Source organism: Mustela erminea, chromosome 4 (genome assembly GCF_009829155.1).
Source record: "Mustela erminea isolate mMusErm1 chromosome 4, mMusErm1.Pri, whole genome shotgun sequence".
NCBI classification, from domain to species: domain Eukaryota; kingdom Metazoa; phylum Chordata; class Mammalia; order Carnivora; family Mustelidae; genus Mustela; species Mustela erminea.
The window spans coordinates 83149072-83170859 of NC_045617.1; the positions used below are offsets into that span (position 1 = coordinate 83149072).

General features: G+C 41.6%; 1 protein-coding gene across 5 annotated transcripts in view; it reads right to left on the reverse strand.

Annotated features, from left to right (window-relative positions):
• Window positions 1–5436: 5436 nt before the first annotated feature.
• Window positions 5437–21788, reverse strand: part of LOC116588540 (amine sulfotransferase-like) — a 42867-nt gene continuing 26515 nt past the window's right edge. For 4 of the 5 annotated variants that reach the window (XM_032339733.1, XM_032339730.1, XM_032339732.1 and 1 more), the window contains exons 2-7: window positions 21348–21500; window positions 16488–16707; window positions 11986–12110; window positions 10047–10141; window positions 8097–8280; window positions 5437–6316 (exon numbers count right to left, since the gene is read on the reverse strand). In XM_032339733.1, the coding sequence (XP_032195624.1) occupies window positions 6195–6316; window positions 8097–8280; window positions 10047–10141; window positions 11986–12110; window positions 16488–16707; window positions 21348–21489 (888 nt within the window). In that variant the 5' untranslated portion in view covers window positions 21490–21500 and the 3' untranslated portion in view covers window positions 5437–6194. The remainder of the gene's footprint in view (window positions 6317–8096; window positions 8281–10046; window positions 10142–11985; window positions 12111–16487; window positions 16708–21347; window positions 21501–21788) is intronic. The other variant, XM_032339734.1, reaches the window with a different exon arrangement.

Consider the following 21788-nt stretch of genomic DNA (forward strand, 5'->3'; position numbering starts at 1 on the left):
GCCTCCCAATATTGATCCAGTCTCCATCCAAGGAGAGAGCTTGAGAGCTCAGGGCCTCACTCCTCATTGCACCCTCAGGGAAAAAGCCACAATCACTCCTTTCTCCCTGGTCTCCATCTGCTCTCTGGGCTCTCCCAGCCTGTGAACCAGCGTTTCTATCTTAGACAGACAACCCCATATCGAGTCTCCAAACCCTGCAGACTCCTGTGGTGTGTTTCTGCCCCACTCCTCGCAGGGGAGGATGGGAGTGGCTTGCCAGTTCTGCCATTTGTCGGGCCCTGCTCAGACAGCAGGGGTCGGACCGTCTGGTGGTTTCTGGTTTATGGCAACTCCGAGCTGAGTCCTGGGCTCACTGATTGCAGCTGGCTTCCCCCATCCAATGCCTGGGAGCTCTGCCACACTCAGGCACCCGGGGTCTTCCCGTGACCCTGCGGATCCTGAGAGCACACTGTCCCAGTGAGGGTTTCGCCCCCACTTAGCACCCTGAGTGATAGCCCTTACCAGAGGAGGCTTCTAAAACTTCCAGTTTTGTGCTCTGCTGCTCTATCACTTTCTGGTAGCCAGCTCATAGAGGCCACCCCCACCCCCGCCCCTGCCCCATGGTTAATCTCCCCATATATCACCTCGGATTCACTTCTCTGCACCTCCTACCTTGCAGAAAGTGGTCACTTTTCTATTTGTAGGGTCGCAGCTATTCTTTTCTTTGATCTCTCGGTGAGTTCACTGGTGTTCAGAAGGATTTAATAGCTATCGGCTGAGTTTCTAGGACCAGGCAAAACTACGGTGAAGGTCTCCTACTCTTCCACTATCTTGGGCTCCTTCCTCTCAGCTCTAGGACCTTTGTCCCTCAAGACATTTTTGAAACCTTACCATTATTTCCCCATCTTTTGTTAAGTGGGAGATGCACGAAATTATGCATTCCCAGCCCACATCATTCCCCATCTCCTTTTTTTCTTTTTGTACCAAGTGCTTTGCCCAAAAAGGGTGACAGGAAACAAAAGCCTGTAAATACATAGTGTAACTTTTGGGGAGCATTCTCTATCTCTGTTACCCTGACTTAGGCCCTAAAGAAGCACCAAGTTAATATCCTTCCCATTTATGTATTTCTATGTACTTGTACTCTAGGTGTCATTCGTGAAAATCTTTCCTATCTTGTTAGAATTCAATGGTCTCTCTAAAATTGCTCCCTACAGTTCTGGAAGTGTGTGACCTGTTTTTATATATAATCATACAATGTCTACCTTTGCTGCCAGATATGTATGATTCCTGAAGGACAAACATTGTGAACTACTGGAGGTCATTTGCCAAGCTTGTGTTGTAACAGTAATCATGGGCAAGCACATAAATATTGAACCCCCCATTCTCCTTTTTCCTGAATCCAAGAATGCATCACTTTGCTTCTTGGCAAAGATATCTCTGGACTTTGTGACAGTACAATCCATGAACTCATACTTTGTATCCATAAGAGCCATTCTGGATCCCTCTTCCTGGTTTTACCCCCAGTAGGAAATGTTCATGTAACCCTTTCCTTGGGTTTGCCTTGGGCCACTATGTATCCACTTTTTTCCTTTGGCATCCTTGCTGGCACAAAAATATGAGGTAATGCAGAATCCAGAGGCATTGTGCAAAGCTGCCGGTGGCAAATACGGAATGCTTTGGGAGGTGAAGGCCAGGAAATTCGGAAAGTCCTGTTGAACTCCCAAACTGTGGTGAAGGGATTGAGTCACCTATATCTGGTGCCAAATGTAAGGGGATACCCAAATCTCAGTAATTGGGATAAATTATGTTTTAATGCAGTCCTTAAAAAAATAAAAATTAATGTAGATAAAAATCCATGGTAAGTAAAATGTCTACTTATTATATTGGCAGTGCTTTTGATTTGAGAGACAAGATCCTTGTCACTATGATTTGCAATTCTAACTTGGTATCCTTTTCCAATACTTTTTTTAAAGACTTATTTATTTGAGAGACAGCATGTTGGGGAGAGAGAAGGAGAGGGAATCTGAAGCAGACTCCCAGCTGAGCAGAGAGCTCATATAGGGCTCCATCTCACCACCCTGAGATCAAAACCCAAGCTAAAACTAGGAATCTGACACTCCTCTGACTGTGCCACCAGAAGCCCCTCCAATATCCTTGAACTTCCTCCAGCAAAATGATATCTCACTTCCTACTCTACTGAATGGCTGTATCACAAAGACTGGAAGTAACTCACATTAGTGAGGAAATGGAGTAATGGGAATCCTTTCCAGTGGTGCTGATGTAAAGGTAGAGTCATTGGAAAAGCAGTTTGGCATTTCAGCTTGGAGGTGTCTACCGAAAAGAAATGAAACCCTATGTGCCTTCAAGGACTTGTTCACGAATGTTCATAGTGTTATCATTCAGAGTAGCCAAAAGTAGAAGTTATGGATTTAGAAGGTACAAGGACAGCAAAGCACATGGAAGGATTCATGCTGGGGCCTGGCACATATTGACTATATAGCTGGAAATGGCTAACTCTTGTATAATCAATATGTTTAAGGGCTGTCTGGGTGGCTGAGTCATTTAAGTGTCTGCTTTCAGCTCAGGTCATTTCCTCAGGGTTGGGCTCCCTGCTCAGCAAGGGTTCTGCTTCTCTCTATCACTCTGCCCCTCCCTCCTGCTCATGCTTGCTGTCTCTCTCTCTCTCTCGCTCTCTCTCTCAAATAAATAAATAAATTTTTTTTAAAAATTAATATGTTTAAAGAAGCAAATCTTACAGTGATTTTGTGTCATTTTAATTTTTTTTAAATTAACCTATAATGTATTATTTGACCCAGGGATGCAGGGCTGTGAATCATCAGGCTTAAACATTTCACAGCACATCGCACATACTGTCCTCAATGTCCATAACTCAGCCACCCTAACCCTACCCCTCACCCTCCAGCAACCCTCAATTTGTTTTGTGAGATAAAAACTCTCTTATGGTTTGTCTCCCTCCCGAGCCTATCTTGTTTCATTTTTTCCCTCCCTGCTCCCCACGATCCCCCACCCTGCTTCTCAAATTCTTCATATGAGAGTTATCATATGATAATTGTTTTTCTCTGACTGACTTATTTCACTTAGCATATAACACCCTCTAGTTCCATCCATGTCATTGCCATGGCAAGACTTCGGCTTTTGATGGCTGCATAATATTCCATTGTATATCTATACCACATTTTCTTTATCCATTCATCTGTTGATGGACATCTAGCTTCTTTCCAGAGTTTGGCTATTGTGGACATTGCTGCTATAAACATTCAGGTGCACGTGCCGCTTCTGATCACTACATTTGTATCTTTAGGGTAAATACCTAATAGTGCAATTGCTGGGTTATAGGGTACCTCTATTTTCAACTTTGTGAGGAACCTCTGTACCATTTTCCAGAGTGGTTATACCAGCTTGCATTCCCACTACCAGTGTAGGAGGGGTCCCCTTTCTCCACAGCCTCACCAACAACTGTCTTTTCCTGACTTGTTAATTTTAGCCATTCTGACTGGTGTGAGGTGGTATCTCACTGTGGTTTTATTTGTATTTCCCTAATGCCGAGTAATATTGAACACTTTCTCATGTGTCTGTTTGCCATTTGGATGTCTTCTTTGCTTAAATATCTGTTTTTGTCTTCTGCCCATTTCTTGATTGGATTACTTGTTCTTTGCGTATTGAGTTTGATAAGTTCTTTATAGATTATGGATACTAGCTCTTTATCTGATATGTCATTTGCAAATATCTTCTCCCATTCTGCCAGTTGTCTTTGGTTTTGTTGACTGTTTCTTTTGCTGTGCAAAAGCTTTTGATCTTGATGAAGTCCCAGTAGTTCATTTTTGCCCTTGCTTCCCTTGGTTGTTCCGGCTAAGGTCAAAGAGGTTGCTGCCTATGTTCTCAAGGATTTTGGTGGATACCTATCTCACATTGAGGTCTTTCATCCACACAGTTGCATTTCTAAGGGCTACGGAGAAACAGACCTCCTGGTGTCTTAGTGGAATGGGGATGAAGCAGACAGACTTGGGTCATGTTAAATCAAAGACCCAGTTTCAACCCAGTTGAATCCCTAATGGGAAATTACAAGCTAAAAGAGGGGTATTAAGGATCTTTCATTTCTAGAGTGAAACAGAGCAGGTTCTGAATCAGAGGGCTAACACTACTTAGTTGCCCAGGGAAATTTCTTTTCTCCTCTACATCTCTTGCTTTCCTAGCTCTGAAAGATCACCTACCTCCTCAGGGTTTTGTTAATCATAAAGGGGTTAATGCATATGTAATTCTAAAGGCAATATCTTGCATACAGAAGGTGTCAATATTTAATTACTTTTGAGCACAAGATTTCCTACCATCTCCCCCACATAAATCCTAGCTTGAGAAGAAATAAGGAGAAAGGAAGAGAAAAGGGAGGTCTCCCTCCAGTCATATATCCCCCTTCTAAGCCCTTAGCTGTGGAAGTTAGGAGCCCTGGGAAGAAAGGATTCGGGAAGGCAGGAAGTGGTATACCAGAAGCCACCCTGGAAGAGGAGAAATCCCTCCCGATGCAAGGACCAGGGCCCTTTATATTCTTGTGTAAAGCTGCAGCTCAGGAAAGAAATGAGGTGTGTTTCTTAGAAACAATAAAGAGAGCAAGGTTCAGTGGAAGTCAAGACACATAAGGCAGCCAGCAACCCCTGGGCACAAAAAGCAGACATATGTCAGCTGGTCTGCAGAATCTGATAGGTGAACGCACCTACACCCCCACACTCCTGCAGGCCGCACTGACTGCCCTGTTTCCACTCAGCCAGCCTTACTACCAGAAACCCAGGAGATACGTGAACAGGCAAAGCTCCAGGAGCAGTGATCAGCAGTTGGAAAACATAACTCAAAAATATGCTCCTCCCATATTACGTTTAGCGAAATATTTCTATTGGTGAAAGACAACTATCACATGATCTCCCTGATATGAGGAGGTGGAGATGCAACGTATGGGGTTTGGGAGGTAGGAAAAGAATAAATGAAAGCAGATGGGATCGGGAGGGAGACAAACCATAAGAGACTCTTAATCTCACAAATTGACGGTTGCGGGCAGGGTGGGGGAGGTGGGGGGGAGGGGTGTAGGGAGAGGGGGTTGGGCAATGGACTTCAGAGAGAATATGTGCTATGGTGAGTGCTGTGAAGTGTATAAACTTGGCAATTTACAGACCTGTACCCCTTGGGCTAATAATACATTATATGCTTATTTAAAATTAAAGAAAAATTAGTAAAAAAAAAAAACCTCCTCCTCCCAATAGCTACAAATACCACAGAGGCCTGCTTAGGATAAACTGCACAGGAGATAAGTGAGGCTTGTATGAAACCCATGCATCTGTACCAAATGACAGGAAAGAAAACACAAATTAATGCTGAGGGTACAAATCTTTGAATGGGAAGATAATCAATTAGTGGTAATGTCAGTTTTTAAATGACTTTTTAAGAATAAATCAGTACTCAGCAACATTCTAACACAACTCATTATGACAGTTGATTAGCTTCTTTGAGAAATTATGGTGTGGTTGTGAGAAACATATAACAGCAGAAAAATAGGTCCTTTTGCCCGAGTCTGCTCATGTGCATGGAACTGATGGGAATGAGGTCATGTCTCTTTGAATTTATTGAAATACCTTTTTAACATGGTGGCTCTTTGATAAATGGTCTTGGGTCAATTTTTTGTGTGTGAGAAAAATATAGTTGTCTTACAACATAAGAGAAAGAAAAATAAGATTTATGAATGCATGAAAATACTCGTGTTGGCAACCCTCAAAGTCAAACACAAAACCTAGAAGCCATAAAATGAAAGGTTGACTCACTATGTAAAAATTAAAACCTGACATATGAAGAAAGGCCATAAGTACCCTTTTTATAAATGACAAGGCTTCTATTACAAGATGTAAATTGATCACATGCTATGACCTCCTATTTGGCCAAAGACCTTTGGAATTTCTGGATATAAAATAAAAAACTCTTCCCTAATTATATGCCAAAACCAAGAGGAAACCCTCTCCTAAACAGGCACTGGGGGATCCCCACCAATGGACAACAGGCCACAGATGGCAAATGATGGAGAGTTGGATATTCATAGTTATTCATCACTCAGGTTTTACAGTAATGATTCAGTGACAGTCAAAGATGAACGTGGACAATTCAATATGCTTCCTTCGACAGTGCTTTTTTAATGGATCTGTGCTTTGCTTCACATTCTAGTCTTCATTCATGTCCCAGATGAACTCCAGGGGAAAATCCTTCATCTCCCTTTGGAAAATCTTGTCAAACCTTTCATTCTGCTCAACAGTCAGGTGATTTTTCCAGTCTCCGATGGTACCTGGGAGGAAAAACAAGTCAACTGCATCAGTGAAGATTCCATGGAAGAGGGGGCTTGATACCTTAGTGGTGTTGGGAGAAGCATTTCTGGCACTCTCATTTTTCTCCCCAAAAGGGCCCCCCACTGACTCCTGCACATGGCCACACCCCATCACTCTCTCACCTCCTGGCCAGGGGGCAAACTCATCCTGGCAGTTCTGCTGTAATTGAAGATCACTAGCCCAACTTCTCAGCTGGCAGCCAGCTGGAAAAGAAGAAAACCCTTGCAACTTGTTTACTATTGCGTTCCAGGCTAGCTTGGGCTCTGGTAGTTTTCTGAACTCCTTTAAAAGTTCCACACAATCACATATCGATGAGCTAACATTTATTGATGAGGACACAGATGCTCAGAGAGACATGGAAAATGCCGCCCGAGGTCCTACACTTTGGGTCGGCTCACCTGTAGTTACTCCTTTGTTACCCACTTTAGGTTCACAACAGTCTTACTTTAAACTTCTAGATATGGAGTCCTGATGACACACAGAGGCTGACAGAAGCAGAGGCCAGAACAGAAACCCTGATCTTCAAACACACTGCACTGTAAACAAATAACTGAAACAGAAACTCTAAGGAAACCGGAGACACAAACCACAACAGTGCAGGACCCTCAGCTAGTGCAAATGACGTCCTGCCCTGTTGCACCTCACCTAAGAGAAGAGTGCGTGTTAGTGCACAATAAACATAAGGGGACGCAAGTCACTTCCACAGGTGGTTTGGCTCCTCTTAGCCATTCCAGTATGTTATTTTTAGGTGTGTGAGAGACAGAGGAACACAGAACATTTTCTCTTTTCAAACAGAAACAAGTTGCAGATGCCAGGACAGGGATAGTTGAGAAGGGCCTTAGCATCAACAACACGGTAGGGTTTGTGGGGCATAACAGGAAGACAAGTCCCCCCCTCAGGTGGGCTCCAAGGTACCAGTGGTCATATTTTCAAGTTGAACAGGAAAAGACATAGGAAGAGATTTAGTGAAGTAAATCCTAATTTAGAGAAATTAAGGTGCATATTTCTTGCTACTTGACACAGTGTCATAGAACCTATGATCGAACGCAAAATTTATGTCTCTAATTCTGTATTATACATTATTTGTGTACTAAAATCAGAAAATATCACTTAGCATGATGGTATGACATAAAAGAAATATTTTAACATGTTCAAATGAGTTAGTTATATAAGGAGTTATACATTTAAAATCCCAGTCACAAGAAGTATGAGATATTGAGATAAATTAGATATTCCTACAATTTTTATGACGTAAGAATCTGGTTTCCTAGAGGACACATGACAATCCTGCCCAAGAACAAAAGTGCAGTGAATGTGTGTTCTTAAGTCAACCCTGGAGGAGACTGAGGGTAAAGCACAGAGAAGGAAGAGCAGCCAGTGAGGGCCACAGACCTGTCATTACCTCTCCATCGCAAGTTGAGCCCACACTAATGAGGGGAAGCAGTTTAACACTAAACAAACAACCATTTTGTGGCAGACATTGTGCTAGGAATCAGTAGATTGTCAGGGGGCCATGAGGAAGACCTTATAACTGTAAGTTACTCATTAGATTTATTCAGAGAACAAATACTAGAATCTCTTGTAGAGCACCAGAAGAAATCATAGGAAATAATCTTCCTAGCGAAATGAACAGGCCCATGAGGGCCCATGATATTAGGAAAGTCCACCAACAAGCTTAGAAGCTACATTCTGGCTCATTGCTATCACAGTGCCACGTGGCCACTCTGTGTTCACCCTCACCTCTGCGAAGGAAATGACCTTTTACATTCGGCCCATATCCAATGGCTATTATATTGTCATAATTTGCCAGTGGGTCATCCTTCATGTTCTCAAATGTGGCCTGTCTCACAACTGCATCCATATCCTCTTCACTCAATCCTTTCCCCAGAAACTTGCAGATTTTTGACACAGAACCTCTGAGATCCTGAAATAAATCAGAGTATGATATTATGCACAATATAAGAAAGAAAACACCAATAAAAGTCATAGCTAACTATTGTTATAGGAGTGAAAAATCTAAGTGCTTATGCTGGCTGGAAAAATGGAGTTGGACCATGAGAAGTGACTTGCTTATTCCTTCTTGGTAAACTCATCTTTCACTGTGCACTGTTCTAGAGCACATTTGGGTTCATTTAGGAACACTCATATTCATTTTATCTGCGTGAACTCAGCAAGTATTGGGGGAGCAGATACTTATATCAGACACTGCCCGTGCGAAGGAGCAAGGGCACAGAGGCACAACAGGGAATTGGAACTGGGAAGTCAGTACAAAGACCTATGGGCAGAGAGTAGCTGTGTAACAGAATTCAGAAAAAGTCTCAACAGAGATGACAAATTTGTCCTGAGAATTCAAGCAAAAAGAGGCGGTTTCTAGATAGTCACACTGAAGGGGTGGAGTCCAGACAAAAGAAAGAATATACGCAGTGTTGGAGTTTATGGAAAGTATGGATACCAGGTCACAGGACCATCAGAATTTGAGTTTCCCTGGTGGAGCTTCACAGGCACATGGCTCAGGTGAGAAAGTGGGGAGAAGAGGCTGGAGGCAATGGAGAGGCTATAGTGTGGGGAAGGTTGTAAGGCCAATCATAGTAGGAGTCTCCCTTCAGTAGGTGTTACAGACTCAACAAGAGAGTCCAGGCAGTGTGTCATGAGCTTGGGGGAGGGGTAACAGAAACCAGGGACAAATACTCAGCAGGTGGCAGCCCTTAATCTTGCCTGGTTTGCAGCTCTTTCTCTTCTTTCCTGCTTAGAGATCCCTGGTGGTGTTCAGGCAGCAGTGCCCAGTCCCTGTCCTGTAATGATCCTGATTGATCCAAGATATTCATGGTAATCCCATTGCCCTTTATGAGACATGCATCTAGGGTGGTCACAGACTCCATTTTGGTATTGAAACAGAAAGATGAAATCAAATAGAAGTTTAAAAGAGTGATTTTCCTCCTAGTGATGATAGCAAAGCAAGGCAAGGAAGTCCTTCTTGTCCCACTTCCCTCTCTTTCTGCCACACATGCTGTCATGAGGACATCACTTTGGAGCTACAACAATCATACTGCTGCTATGAGAGGAGACATCATTGCCACACTAGATATGATAGGAAAGAAGGACAGAAAATGCCTGGGACATTCACGACATGCTGGAGTTGTCAGAACCAACATTAGGATAGCCTGCCTCTGGGATTCAGTCAGTCAGTAATAGAAGTTCTTCTGTTTTAATGTGTTCATCGTTGACTACTGGGAGCTACATTCCCTCTAATCATACACAGACATTTCATTTAATTTTTCATGCAGTGCTTAACCACATACAGATAAGATTAAAGTTTCCCATGAGATGCATCCCACAATGATGAATATAACATCTAGAAGTTACTAGAATCAAAATGTAGAAAATTAATTTCATAATCCATCAACGGGTGACCAAAAATCTGGCTCATGATAGTCAAACACATGTATGGCCTCATAGATAAATAGACAATGCCTCACACACAGTTTTTGAAAAGAAAGGTCCAATTAATTAATTGTAAATGACCACCTGGTAATCAAAGTACAGGAGTGATAGAAGAAAAATGTCTCCTGTACAACTAATCACGGATCTCAAATTTGATACTGTTTTTGGGTGTTCTACCCACGAACGATCAATTCATTCATTCAGGGTGCCTTTCAGCTGCCATGTAGTCTCTGACGTCATGTTTCTCACCTTCTTCATCTCCTCATAGGTCATGAACTGAATGTTGAAGAGGCTTCTGTGCTCATACCAACCTTTGATGTGGTCAAACCAAAGGCTTCCCATCACTGTGGGAAAAGCAGGTACATATTTAGGTAAATATGTTGAACAGGTTGAAAAGAAGCTACAGTTGTTGGAGATGCAGGAATCTTTACTAACAAAGAAGGAAAAGGAAGTCTATTGCTACATTTCAGATTTCATCTAGCACCTGGTAATGGGAGAGCTAGCCACCTTCCCCTAGGAAACAATTACATGAACTCAAGGAGCAATCGGTCCCTTAAAAATGCATTTCATATAGACAGAAAACTATCTTCCCATGGGGAGAGAAAAACTGAAACTGGAAATCAGAGAAAAGAATCCTCTCCTTTTTGCTCCTCCCCTGTCCCCAAAGACACAGGGAGCTATTTCCCTGCTGCATGCAACATGAAAGCTCCCTGGTGGGTCACTTGAGCTCTGCACAGAGACTAATGTTAGTTAACTCTCCTGTTCCAGATCCTCATCTCTACCTCTGTAGGCCTTTCCCCCTGCTCAAACAGCCACACTGGCACCTCAGAAAAGAATCAGGGGGCACATGCTACCTCCCAGGATAGAGTATGCAATGCTTAATCATGGGGTTGTGAGTTCAAGTCGAACACTGGGCATAGAGAACACATACAAATGGCTATCAGACACATGAAAAAATGTTCATCATCCCTAGCCATCAGGAAGATTCAAATTAAAACCACATTGAGATATCACCTTACACCAGTTAGAATGGCCAAAATTAGCAAGACAGGAAACAACATGTGTTGGAGGGGATGTGGAGAAAGGGGAACCTTCTTCCACTGTTGGTGGGAATGCAAGTTGGTGCAGTCTCTTTGGAGAACAATGTGGAGATTCCTCAAGAAATTAAAAATAGAACTTCCCTATGAGTGTGCAATTTCACTACTGGGTATTTACCCCAGTAGTAAAAAAGATACAGATGTAGTGAAAAGAAGGGCCATCTGTACCCCAACGTTTATAGCAGCAATGGCCATGGTCGCCAAACTGTGTAAAGAACCAAGATGCCCTTCAACGGATGAATGGATTAGGAAGATGTGGTCCATATACACGATGGAGTATTATGCCTCAATCAGAAAGGATGAATACCCAACTTTTGTAACAACATGGACAGAACTGGAAGAGATTATGCTGAGTGAAATAAGTCAAGCAGAGAGAGGCAATTATCATATGGTTTCACTTATTTGTGGAGCATAACAAATAGCATGGAGGACAAGGGGAGTTAGAGAGGAGAAGGGACTTGGAAATTGGAAGGGGAGGTGAACCATGAGAGACTATGGACTCTGAAAAACAATCTGAGGGGTTTGAAGTAGCAGGGTGGTGGGAGGTTGGGGTACCAGGTGGTGGGTATTATAGAGGGCACGTATTGCATGGAGCACTGGGTGTGGTGCAAAAATAATGAATACTGTTATGCTGAAAATAAATAAAAAACAAATTTAATAAATAAATAAATAAATAAATAAATAAATACTTAATACAAGTTAAAAAAGAGAGAGAGAAAGGAATGTGGAACACAATTTTGTCAAATAGAGCTTCCCATGCAATATGCTGTGCACAGCCCAATCCTGTGATCTAAATTGAGATGCTTCTAGCTGAGCTAGAAGAGAAAACTGTAAGCTCATGAATCCCCTTTGCCACGGTTAGATGTAAATATTTTCTGGTGATATAACTGTAACTTGATGGTCCCCTGTGAGGGAGCAGGAGTAAGCAAAATTTGTAACAATGGCTGGTCATGGTCATCCATGACAACCCTACCAACTGGCTTGATACATTGATTACTGACTCCCATTTGACTCTCTCTCATCATCTTCTCCCTGCCAAATTCACTAAGTGTAAAAATTTACATGTTGCTTATGCTATAAATTATAGTTACCTCTTCCTTCGAGAAATTGTTTCATGAATTCCTCAAAGGTACCTGTAAATTGTAACACCACATTCTTTGCAAAGTGAAAATATGAGCACATAACATCCTTAGGGTTTCTGTATACATAAATAATCTGGAAAGAAAGGAGGCATTCATTATTTCCGAGGCTTTCATTCTCTCATATTTTTGCCCTACTACCTTCCAATCAGATGAAGCCTATTGTCTTAACTTTATACTTTCCTAATTACGTTATGTGTATACTCAGCCCTCTTTGTATTTTGGGTTTCCCCTTCTCAGCCATGCCTTTTCCCTTACAATTGGCCTAGTGACTATCAATTACTCCTCAAGGCACACCTCCCATGGTACCTCTTCTCAACTCACCCTGACAGAGAGCAACAATAGTCTATTGTCCCTATAGCAACAAGCTAATACATGTGACAATTACCTGTAAGTATAAAATTATATAACAATAGGAAAAACATACTAAGTTATTTTGCCCAGATAATCTGCTATAAGGGCAACCTTGAGCATCATAGGGCATTTAACATCATCCTGGACCTCATCCCACTAAAGACCAGCAGCATCACCAACCTAACCAAAAATGTTCCAAGCATTCCAAATATTCTGTGGGGCAAAAAGTCTTTCATTTGTGAAACTGTGTGATAGATAAAAGCAATCCAAAAAGGGATCCAAACCATGAGTGGAGAAGCGGATATGTAATGAGAACAGAAATGATCAACTCATCCCTCTTTTCTTCTTAAGGAGGGAAGGCAGTGAGTGGAAGTCTCTATTGTGGAGATCTATGATTGGCAATGGTTTTCTGGAGCCATTTACTGGGACAAGTGGAGCAGAATGCTACTAAAGTTTGAGAAGACAGAAGACAATAGCAAGCAGTTGTTTTAGGAAGGTGGAGGGAGCAAAACACTTAAAAAGTAAAATTTGAGGATTGAGGCCATAAAAGTAAAGCGAAGATACAACTTTTAAGTGTATTGTTTTTTTTCCCTATCACACTACCAGAATCATGAATACAGGTACAAATATACACGTATTGGGTTTCACCAGAATTGGGTGTTGGCAGATGATCATAATAGAGTTGACTACAGCAAGAGAATTGAGTCAAAAGTGATTTGAATGTCAAATATGGAGCCATTGGTGGATGTGGAGAAGAGGAAGAGATGGATGAGAGAGTGTGGAGAGGGAGTGGAGAAGTTGTGGGGAGGGGTACTGGAACTCTGAATGTGGTGACTGGTCACTCCAGGGACACCTGAAAGGAGTGGGAGGCAAAGGAGGCAGCTCTCAGAGAACAAGGTACTTCAAGTCAGGATTCAAGTTAGGGCAATTACTGGTGATGCCTTTGTTCATTCACTCAACTCTACTACCCTCTGGACACTCCTCTGTGTACTGCAAACTCCATCTCTCTCAAGGGTTTACACTCTGGCTAGAAATGGACATAAATAAATAGGTAAACAGATGGGAGATGGCGTCATAAATAAAGGCAGGCTTATCACCCATTATAAACTCTAGATGTTGGTGGAGGAAAAGGTCGCTGGAGGTGACATCAACACTGAGAGTTGTGGCAGAGCTAGGCATTTGGGAGGCCAGTGTAGATTCTGAGGGGTCAATGTGAAGGAGACAACCTTGCCCTTGCATGACCCTGAGAATGAGTGCCTCCTTCCCCTTGACCCCGCTGGGGCAATTTGGCTCACCCTTGTCTGGCACTCACAGAAAACCACTCACATCAAGTTTGAACTAATCCCATGAGTGATAGGAGTGCTAGTAGGGAGGAAGGTAATGAGTAAAGAGCTGAAATTACCAATGGGTAGAGGTGATGATCCAGGGAGAGGGAGAGATAGGTACAATTGAAGAGAAAATAGGCAAAATAGGGGAAGTGTGAAAAAGAGAGAGGGCACACAGAGCAAAGAGAAAGAATTGCTAGCATTGTCTATATCATTGTTACTACAGCTGATTCAAGTACAAAAGAACATCTTTTGGAGAAGTGTCTGTTCATGTCCTTCTGGCCATTTTTTGACATGATTATCTGTCAAATAGTTTGAAGAATTCTTTATAGATCTTGGATATCAGTCCTTTGTCTCTAGTGTCATTTGCAAATATCTTCTTCCATTCCGTGGGTTGCCTCTTTGTTTTGTTGACTGTTTCCTTTGCTGGGCTGAGCTTTTTATCTTGATGAAGTCCCAAAAGTTCATTTTCTCTTTTGTTTCCATTGTCTTTGGAGACGTGTCTTGAAAGAAATTGCTGTGGCCAATGTCGAAGTGGCAACTACCTATGTTCTCCTCAAGGATTTTGATAGATTCCTGCCTCACATTGAGTTCTTTCATCCATTTTGAGATTCTTTGTGTATGGTGTGAGAGAATGGTTGAGTTCATTCTTCTGTACATAGTTGTCCAATTTTCCCAGCACCATTTATTGAAGAGACTGTCTTTTTTTTTTCCACTGGATATTTTCTTCCTGCTTTGTCGAAGATTATCTGACCATAGAGTTGAGGGTCCATATCTGGACTCTCTACTCTCTCCCAGTGGACTATGTGTCTGTTTTTGTACCAGTACCATCTGTCTTGGTGATCACAGCTTTGTAGTAGTTTGAAATCAGTCAACGTGATGCCTCCAGCTTTGTTTTTCTTTTTCAACATTTCCTTAGTGGTTCAGGGTCTTTTCTGGTTCCAAATAAGTTTTAGGATTGTTTGTTCCAGCACTGTGAAAAATGCTGGTGGAATTTTAATCGGGATGCAATTGAAAGTATAGACTGCTCTGGGCAGCATAGACATTTTAACAATGTTTATTCTTCCAATCCATGAGTATGGAATGGTCTTCCATCTTTTTGTGTCTTCTTCAATTTCTTTCATGAGTGTTCTGCAGTTCTTTGAGTAGAGATCCTTTACCTCTTTGGTTAGGTTTATTCCAAGGTGTCTTATGGTTCTTGGTGCTATACTAAATGGAATAGATTCTCTAATTTCCCTTTCTATATTTTCATTGTCAGTGTATAACAAAGCAACTGATCTCTCTGTATTGATCTTTTATCCTGCCACATTACTGAATTGCTGTGTGAGTTCTAGTAGTTTGGATGTGGAGTCTTTGGGTTTTCCATGTAAAGTACCATGTCTTCTGTGAAGAGAGAGAGTTTGACTTCTCTGCCAATTTGAATGCCTTTTATTTCATTTTGTTGTCTGAGCAAAGATGCCCTTCAGTAGGCAAATGGATAGAGAAAATATGGCACATATATACAATGAATATTATGCAGCCCTCAGAAAGGGTGAATACCTAACTTTTGTATCAGCATGAATGGGACTGGAGGAGATTACGCTAAGTGAAATAAGTCAAGCAGAGAAAGTCAATTATCATATGGTTTCACTTACTTGTGGCGCATAAGGAATAACATGGAAGAACATTAAGAGAAGGATAGAAAAAGTGAATTGGGGGAAATTGGAGGGGGAGAATAAGCATGAGAGACTGTGGACTCCAAGAAACAAACTGAGGGTTTTGGAGGGGAGGGCAGTGGGTGGATGGGTGAGCCTAGTGGAGGGCATTAAGGAGGGCTCATATTGCATGGAGCATTGGGTGTGGTGCATAAACAATGAATCTTGGAACACTGAAAACGTCAAATAAATTAAGATGTAAAAATTTTTAAAAAAAAGAATTTTGAATAGAACTCCAAGAACTAAATAAAGTGTGCTACAAATTGCAAAATCAATAAGTTTCTAAATAAATATACCATTTAAAAATGTTAAAAAGATTTAAAAATTTATATGAAATATTATTGATGGAAAAGCATACATATCATATAATGTTTTAGAAGCAAGAAAGAAATAATAGCAGTTTACTGTGTGAACATAATAATGTTATTATTATGTTATTATATGTCATTATTATATGTCATTATTACATGACATTATTACATGACATTATTATATGTCATACCGTATGAACATAATAATGTTCAATTACATGGTAATTACATGTAATAAAACAAATGCATATTTGAAACATAAAAAAATGAAAGAATATATATTAATGTGATAATATAACACACTCTATAAGGTAAATTAAATGCACACATATATATACTTTCATTTTTTTAATGTCTGTATTATTTGTACAATCAGAAAACAAAGGGTGCAAGATACAAATCTGATATTATAAAAAAAGAAGGCTATTGAAAATTGAAGTAAAGGGGTGCCTGAGTGGCTTAGTTGGTGTAGCATCTGCCTTCAATCCAGGTCATGATCCCAAGGTCCTGAGATCAAGCCCCACGTGGGTGTGGTGGGGGGGAGGGGGGTCACTGAGCAGCAGGGAGCCTGCTTTTCCCTCAACCTGCCCTGCCTGTTCTCTCTTTTTTTCTCTCTCTCTCTCAAATAAATAAATAAATTCTTTAAAACAAAAAAGAAAACTGAAGTGTGTATAATGCTACATTTGCCAACAGCTGGATGAATGCAGTGTTGATGTCATGAAATGAAATGAAATAATGAAAAAGAGCAGTTAGCTCTCAGCAGTCAGAGCCCATTTCCTACTTTGGCTTTTTTGTTCTTCAGCCCACTGGGAACCAAGTAGTATGGCAGGTGGGTAGAGAAGAGACGAGGGGATGGCCTTTCCCCAAAATCCACTTTTCGAAAGTTGTACTCAAGGAAGGGTACTTGATCCATGGTTTCCAGTTTTCCAGCACCTTTGCGATGGTCCTCAGAATAAATCAGACTTAATAATTGCTGAAACCAGATGGTTCCTGTAAAGAAATAATTTTGTTTTCAATGATGATCCAAAATGGAGGTGATGTATCATTAATTTTTTTAATCAGAGTTTGTTACTATAATAAGTACAATGTAATTTCATCTGAATGAGATCGTTAATATATGTAAAATGCAGTGTGGGAGAAAGAAAACAAATATGGCCTTTCTTTTCCTGCTTCAGGAGATGCTCCACTTGAAACTCCGTGGGCATTTGTCCCACAAATTTATTCATTGTCTCTTCCGTGTTTTCTTCTGCTTCATATACAGGACTTTTAAATGATCTTCTATGCCTGTCTCTCTATTTCCTTCCCCAATCCCAATCCTAGAAAATGAGCCAAAAGAATCCAATGAACAGGATTCTTTTGTAAGGAGGCATTTCCCAGCCTTCTGCTCTTCCCCTCATCTCCTTCTGTACCCATGGTCTCCACTTCAGGAAATACTGTTTATTATAAATCCCTAAAGGAGGCCCCAGAACACCCATCTGGAGACAGGAAGGAATTTAAGAAACAAAACAGGTTAACATAGAGGGGGGAAAAGAGAGAAAGGGAAACCATAAAATAGTCCCTTAACTCCAGAAAACAACTACAAAGAACAGAAGTAAATGACAAGAATCATGAGATGGATGAGGTCCATAAGGAACTGGAGCGCCAACAAGGAAATGACCCATTTACAGAAGGAGCTGGAGCGCCAACAAGGAAATGACCCATTTACAGAAGGAGCTCACAGCCATTGAGACTAAGCTTGAACAGAAAAGTAGTGACCAGCACAATCCACTCCAGGCCTGCCAGATGCAGGACATCAGGTGGGCACTGTCTAAGGGCACTACGCAAGGCGTTATGAGGGAAAGTGTAGCTCCTAGGAGGAGGATTCAGTGAGTGGTTCCCAGTGAACCTCCAGTTCTCTGTGTGAGAAGCCCTCATTGAGAGTGACTTCAGAGACCTGAGTGAAGATCCAAGAATGCCCAGGCTGAGGAGATCAAACAGGAGGTGGATACACTGCAGCAGAAGCTGAGTGAGCAGCGAGTGTACTCCAGCATATAGCTGGCCCTGACATGAAAGCCGTGGAAAAATTAGGAAGTGTCTGAGACAAGTTCCAGGAGCCCTCAGATCCGTTGGGGGAAGCCCAAAAGCAAGCCAGGAAAGCCAAGCAGGTATTTGAACAAATCAAGAAGAAGCACTTTGAGTGCTTCAGTGCTTGCTTTGAATCTGTGGCCACCAACATTAATGAGATCTGCAAGCCTTATCTGGCAACAGAGTGTCCAGGCATTTCTGAGCCCATAGAACCCTGAGGAGCCCTACTAGGATGGCACCAGCTACAACTATGTGGCTCCTGGCAAACGCTTCTGGTCTATGAACAACTTGTCAGGGCGTAGAACAGGGGCAGCTCAGGCCTTGCCACAACTACACTAGAAGCCAGCCTCCTTCTTCATCGTGGGTGAGACCGATGCTGCCCTGGATGACACCAGCATTGCCAGGGTGGCAAATTACATCAAGGAGCAGTGAACTTGCCACTTCCAGGCCACTGTCATCTCTCTGAAGGAGGCTGAGAACCTTCTTGCTGCCTACCCTGAGCAAGGGAATTATATGAGCAGCAAAGCCCTGACCTTCCAGCTCACCATGTACCCAGATGCCACCGCCAACCCCAATGAACAGTAGCAAAAATTCTGCCCTCCTGCCCTGTCTCTGGCCCTAAGCTATGCCTCTTTTAACCTCTGCATATTTAGCCCCAACCTTCCCCTTCCTCTTGTCCCTAACTGGTATAATTATGGGATTCAGGCACTGCTGACAAATATCAAAGTGGAACAGAGGTGATATTAGGTCTGGAGCAAAAATTCCTGAGCTACAAGGAGCACCCAGAACTTTGGAAGGAAGTGCTCAGCTGAACTGTGCTGAACAGGGCCATCTGTCCATTAACCCCATCCCCTCTCCTCGACCTCCCCCACCATCACCCATAATCATGGGCCCTTGGGCCCTTTGCATCTTACTTGTATGTAGGTATGTATGTATGTATATATGTGTCCACATGTGCATATATGAGTGTGTTTGCAAAATAATAAAGATATTGGATATCTTAGAAGGAGTCCAGACTGAATCTGATTTGAAGAGAGATCTGTAACAGCACCCCAGGGTGTCATATAGAGGTATTTAGGCAGACGTATTTAGGACCTCATCAGAATCAGTCAGGTGAAACTTCCCTCCTTCACTCATTCGTGTTTTCATTCATCTGTGTATTGATCAGGCATATCCTCAGCATTCTTTATTTGTCAGGCTCTTTTCTCAAAATACAGAGCTGAATCAGATATGATTTCTACCCTCCTACTGAGGAGATGCAGTGCGTTCCTGATTTCTCTGGTCTGCAGAATCATATTTGTACATACTCTGAATGACAGAAGAGGATGATCACCTCCAGACTTCCCGAGCTGAATCTTGACAAATTGGTAGGATTTGGTTGGGCACTAGGAGCAGAGCCTGGGCTCTAAGGACAGACAGCTGTGGGTTCTAGTCCCTTTTTAAAATCACTTATTAGTTTGATGTTGGGCAAGCAAGTCTTTTGACTTCTTGTGCCTCCGTTTCCTCATCTGTAAAAATGGAGCTAACAATATGATCTACTCTGTAGGATGTAATGATGTCAAGCTCTTTGCTGGGGCCTTATCTGTGCTTGGAGCCCAGTACACGCCGACCCATCAGAGGACAAGCCTTCTCATACTTAGACCCCTGAGGGCTCTGATCCCGATTGTTGGGGATAGAAGGAGCCTCCAAACCTGGGACATGCTAAATGCCTAGGTTACTGAGAAAGCTCCAGGGCCCCACTGGGATTTACCTGGTAAGTGAAGGGCCTAAGGAAGCCTCTAGCTTCAATCATGTATGGTATCCAGGTGCCTGGGCTCCAACCTAAGTTGTAAGGAACTAGAGGAGAGGTAGACTGGGCCACATCCTGGCCAAATGTGTGTGAAGGTGCCTCTGGGAACTAAGTGTGTCAGCTGCAGGGACCGTGCAGAGGAAGCACAGCCTGCTGCTATGAGGTCAGCATTTGCTCGTTCACAATGTCAGACCGTCACCTTGTCCTGATTGTCTACTGCATTCTTGTTTTATAAATGTTCCACCAGATCTGATTACTCAAGTGTCCCATGAATCCATTCTCTAAGACATAGATTTATAAGAAGATCTCGCCCCTTTTGACTACCATTGGCCATCCCTCTCAAACTGCTGTTACATCTGCTAGACTCTTTTAAGACTTCGATATATATGAGTTCATTGAAACTATTACGGTGTATTTAATACAAATGGTATATTGAGTCGCTCTGCAACGTGTTTTCTTCACTTAACATTGTTTCTGAGATCTATGCGTGTTGTTTTTGCTAAATGTAACTTCAACTCATCCTTTGCAACTGCCTAATAGAGTGTGATCATATGACTCTAACACACCTTCCCCCTTTCTTTTGTGATAACTAGTTAAGACAGTTTTCCACTTTTGCTATTACAAAACACGACACAGAAACATTGTGTGTGTGTGTGTGTGTGTGTGTGTGTGTGTGTGTGTATGTGTGTTTACCATGGATTGCTTCCTTGAAGTTCAATGCAGAGTCATAGGCTATTCATACTTTTGTTTTAAAAAGATACTTCTAAATTGCTCCCCTTTACTGTGACTTATATTTTTCTGGAAGTTGTCCTAAGTGTAACATTGCTGCCTCCTTGAGATTCATCCTACGTAGTGACATCTGTAAAACCACGGAGTTGATGTGCTAATCATACATTTTTCTAATACATATGAAAAGGCATAACTGAAAAAAGTTTTCTGTGCAGCAAGGAGAACTATCCACAAAATGAAAAGGCAGCCTATTAAAAGGGAAAAATATTTGGAAATCATTTATGATTAGGGATTAATATAAAAACATATCAAGAACTCATATGACACAATAGCGAATATAACAAAGACAATTAAAACATGGGCAAAGGCTGTGAATAGACGTGCATGTATATATACATGCACAAAGATGAACATATGCATTATACACATGTCTATATGTTTCGGTCTGATCTGAGTGCTATAGCAAAAGTACACCCAAATAGTTGGAGATTATTACACATTCTGGAAACAGTGTAAGTTACTTTCCTCCTTCTCATGCACTTGGTTATTAAATACAATTTCAACTCTCTGTCCAAAGTAGCTGCCTAAATGGTAAATATTTCTGCAAACTTTCCAAGCCCACTTTAGCACCTTAGTGTTTGATAGGGTGTCTTCAACATAGTTACTTCAGTATTTTCTCCATTTCCTTGTCCACATCAAAAATAACTTCTAGAGACACCTGGGTGGCTCAGCTGGGTTAGCATCTGCCTCAGGTCAGGTCATGATCCCAGGGTCCTGCTTCACCCTCTGCCTGCCACTCCCCCTGCTTGTGTGCTCTCTTGCTGTCTCTGTCTCTCTGACCAATAAATAAATAAATAAATCTTAAAAAAATAACTTCTAGCTACATTGTAAAAGATCTATTTCATAAGATATTAAATTCAGTTGACACTATAATATCCAATAGATTATATGTACATATCCATATAGAATACTACTAATAAAACAGAGTTCCCACATTATAAAAGTATCATGTTACTTCTTAGATTAACTATCAGAACAGAGAACTCACCAGATTTGGGGTATGTGATTATGAAGACATCATTTTCTCTGATTTCAAAATTATCTAAATTTTCTATAAAGCCAATATCAAGTGGTAAACGATTAAAATAATATCCTTTAAATTTGAATAAGAATTTCTCTATGTCTTCCATATTTCAGTCGCCTGCAAAAGAGAGACAAAATGATTGGAAGGAAATTAGTAAAATTTTGTTTTCTTCCCTTCTGTCTCTCAGTTGTTGACCATATGCTGAGAAAAGAAACTGATATCTTGTTTTCTTCACAGTCACTGCAAACTGGCTGGCTCTAAAAGTTACTGTCCTGGATTCTGAGTGTGAGTTTGGTCCAATGCCAGGAGCCACCTGTTCACAGGCTAAAGGTTAGTTTTATGGGTATGTGCTCCATTTTTATAGCTACAGGGAAAATGATTTGAAAATAATTTTTGTAGTTGCAA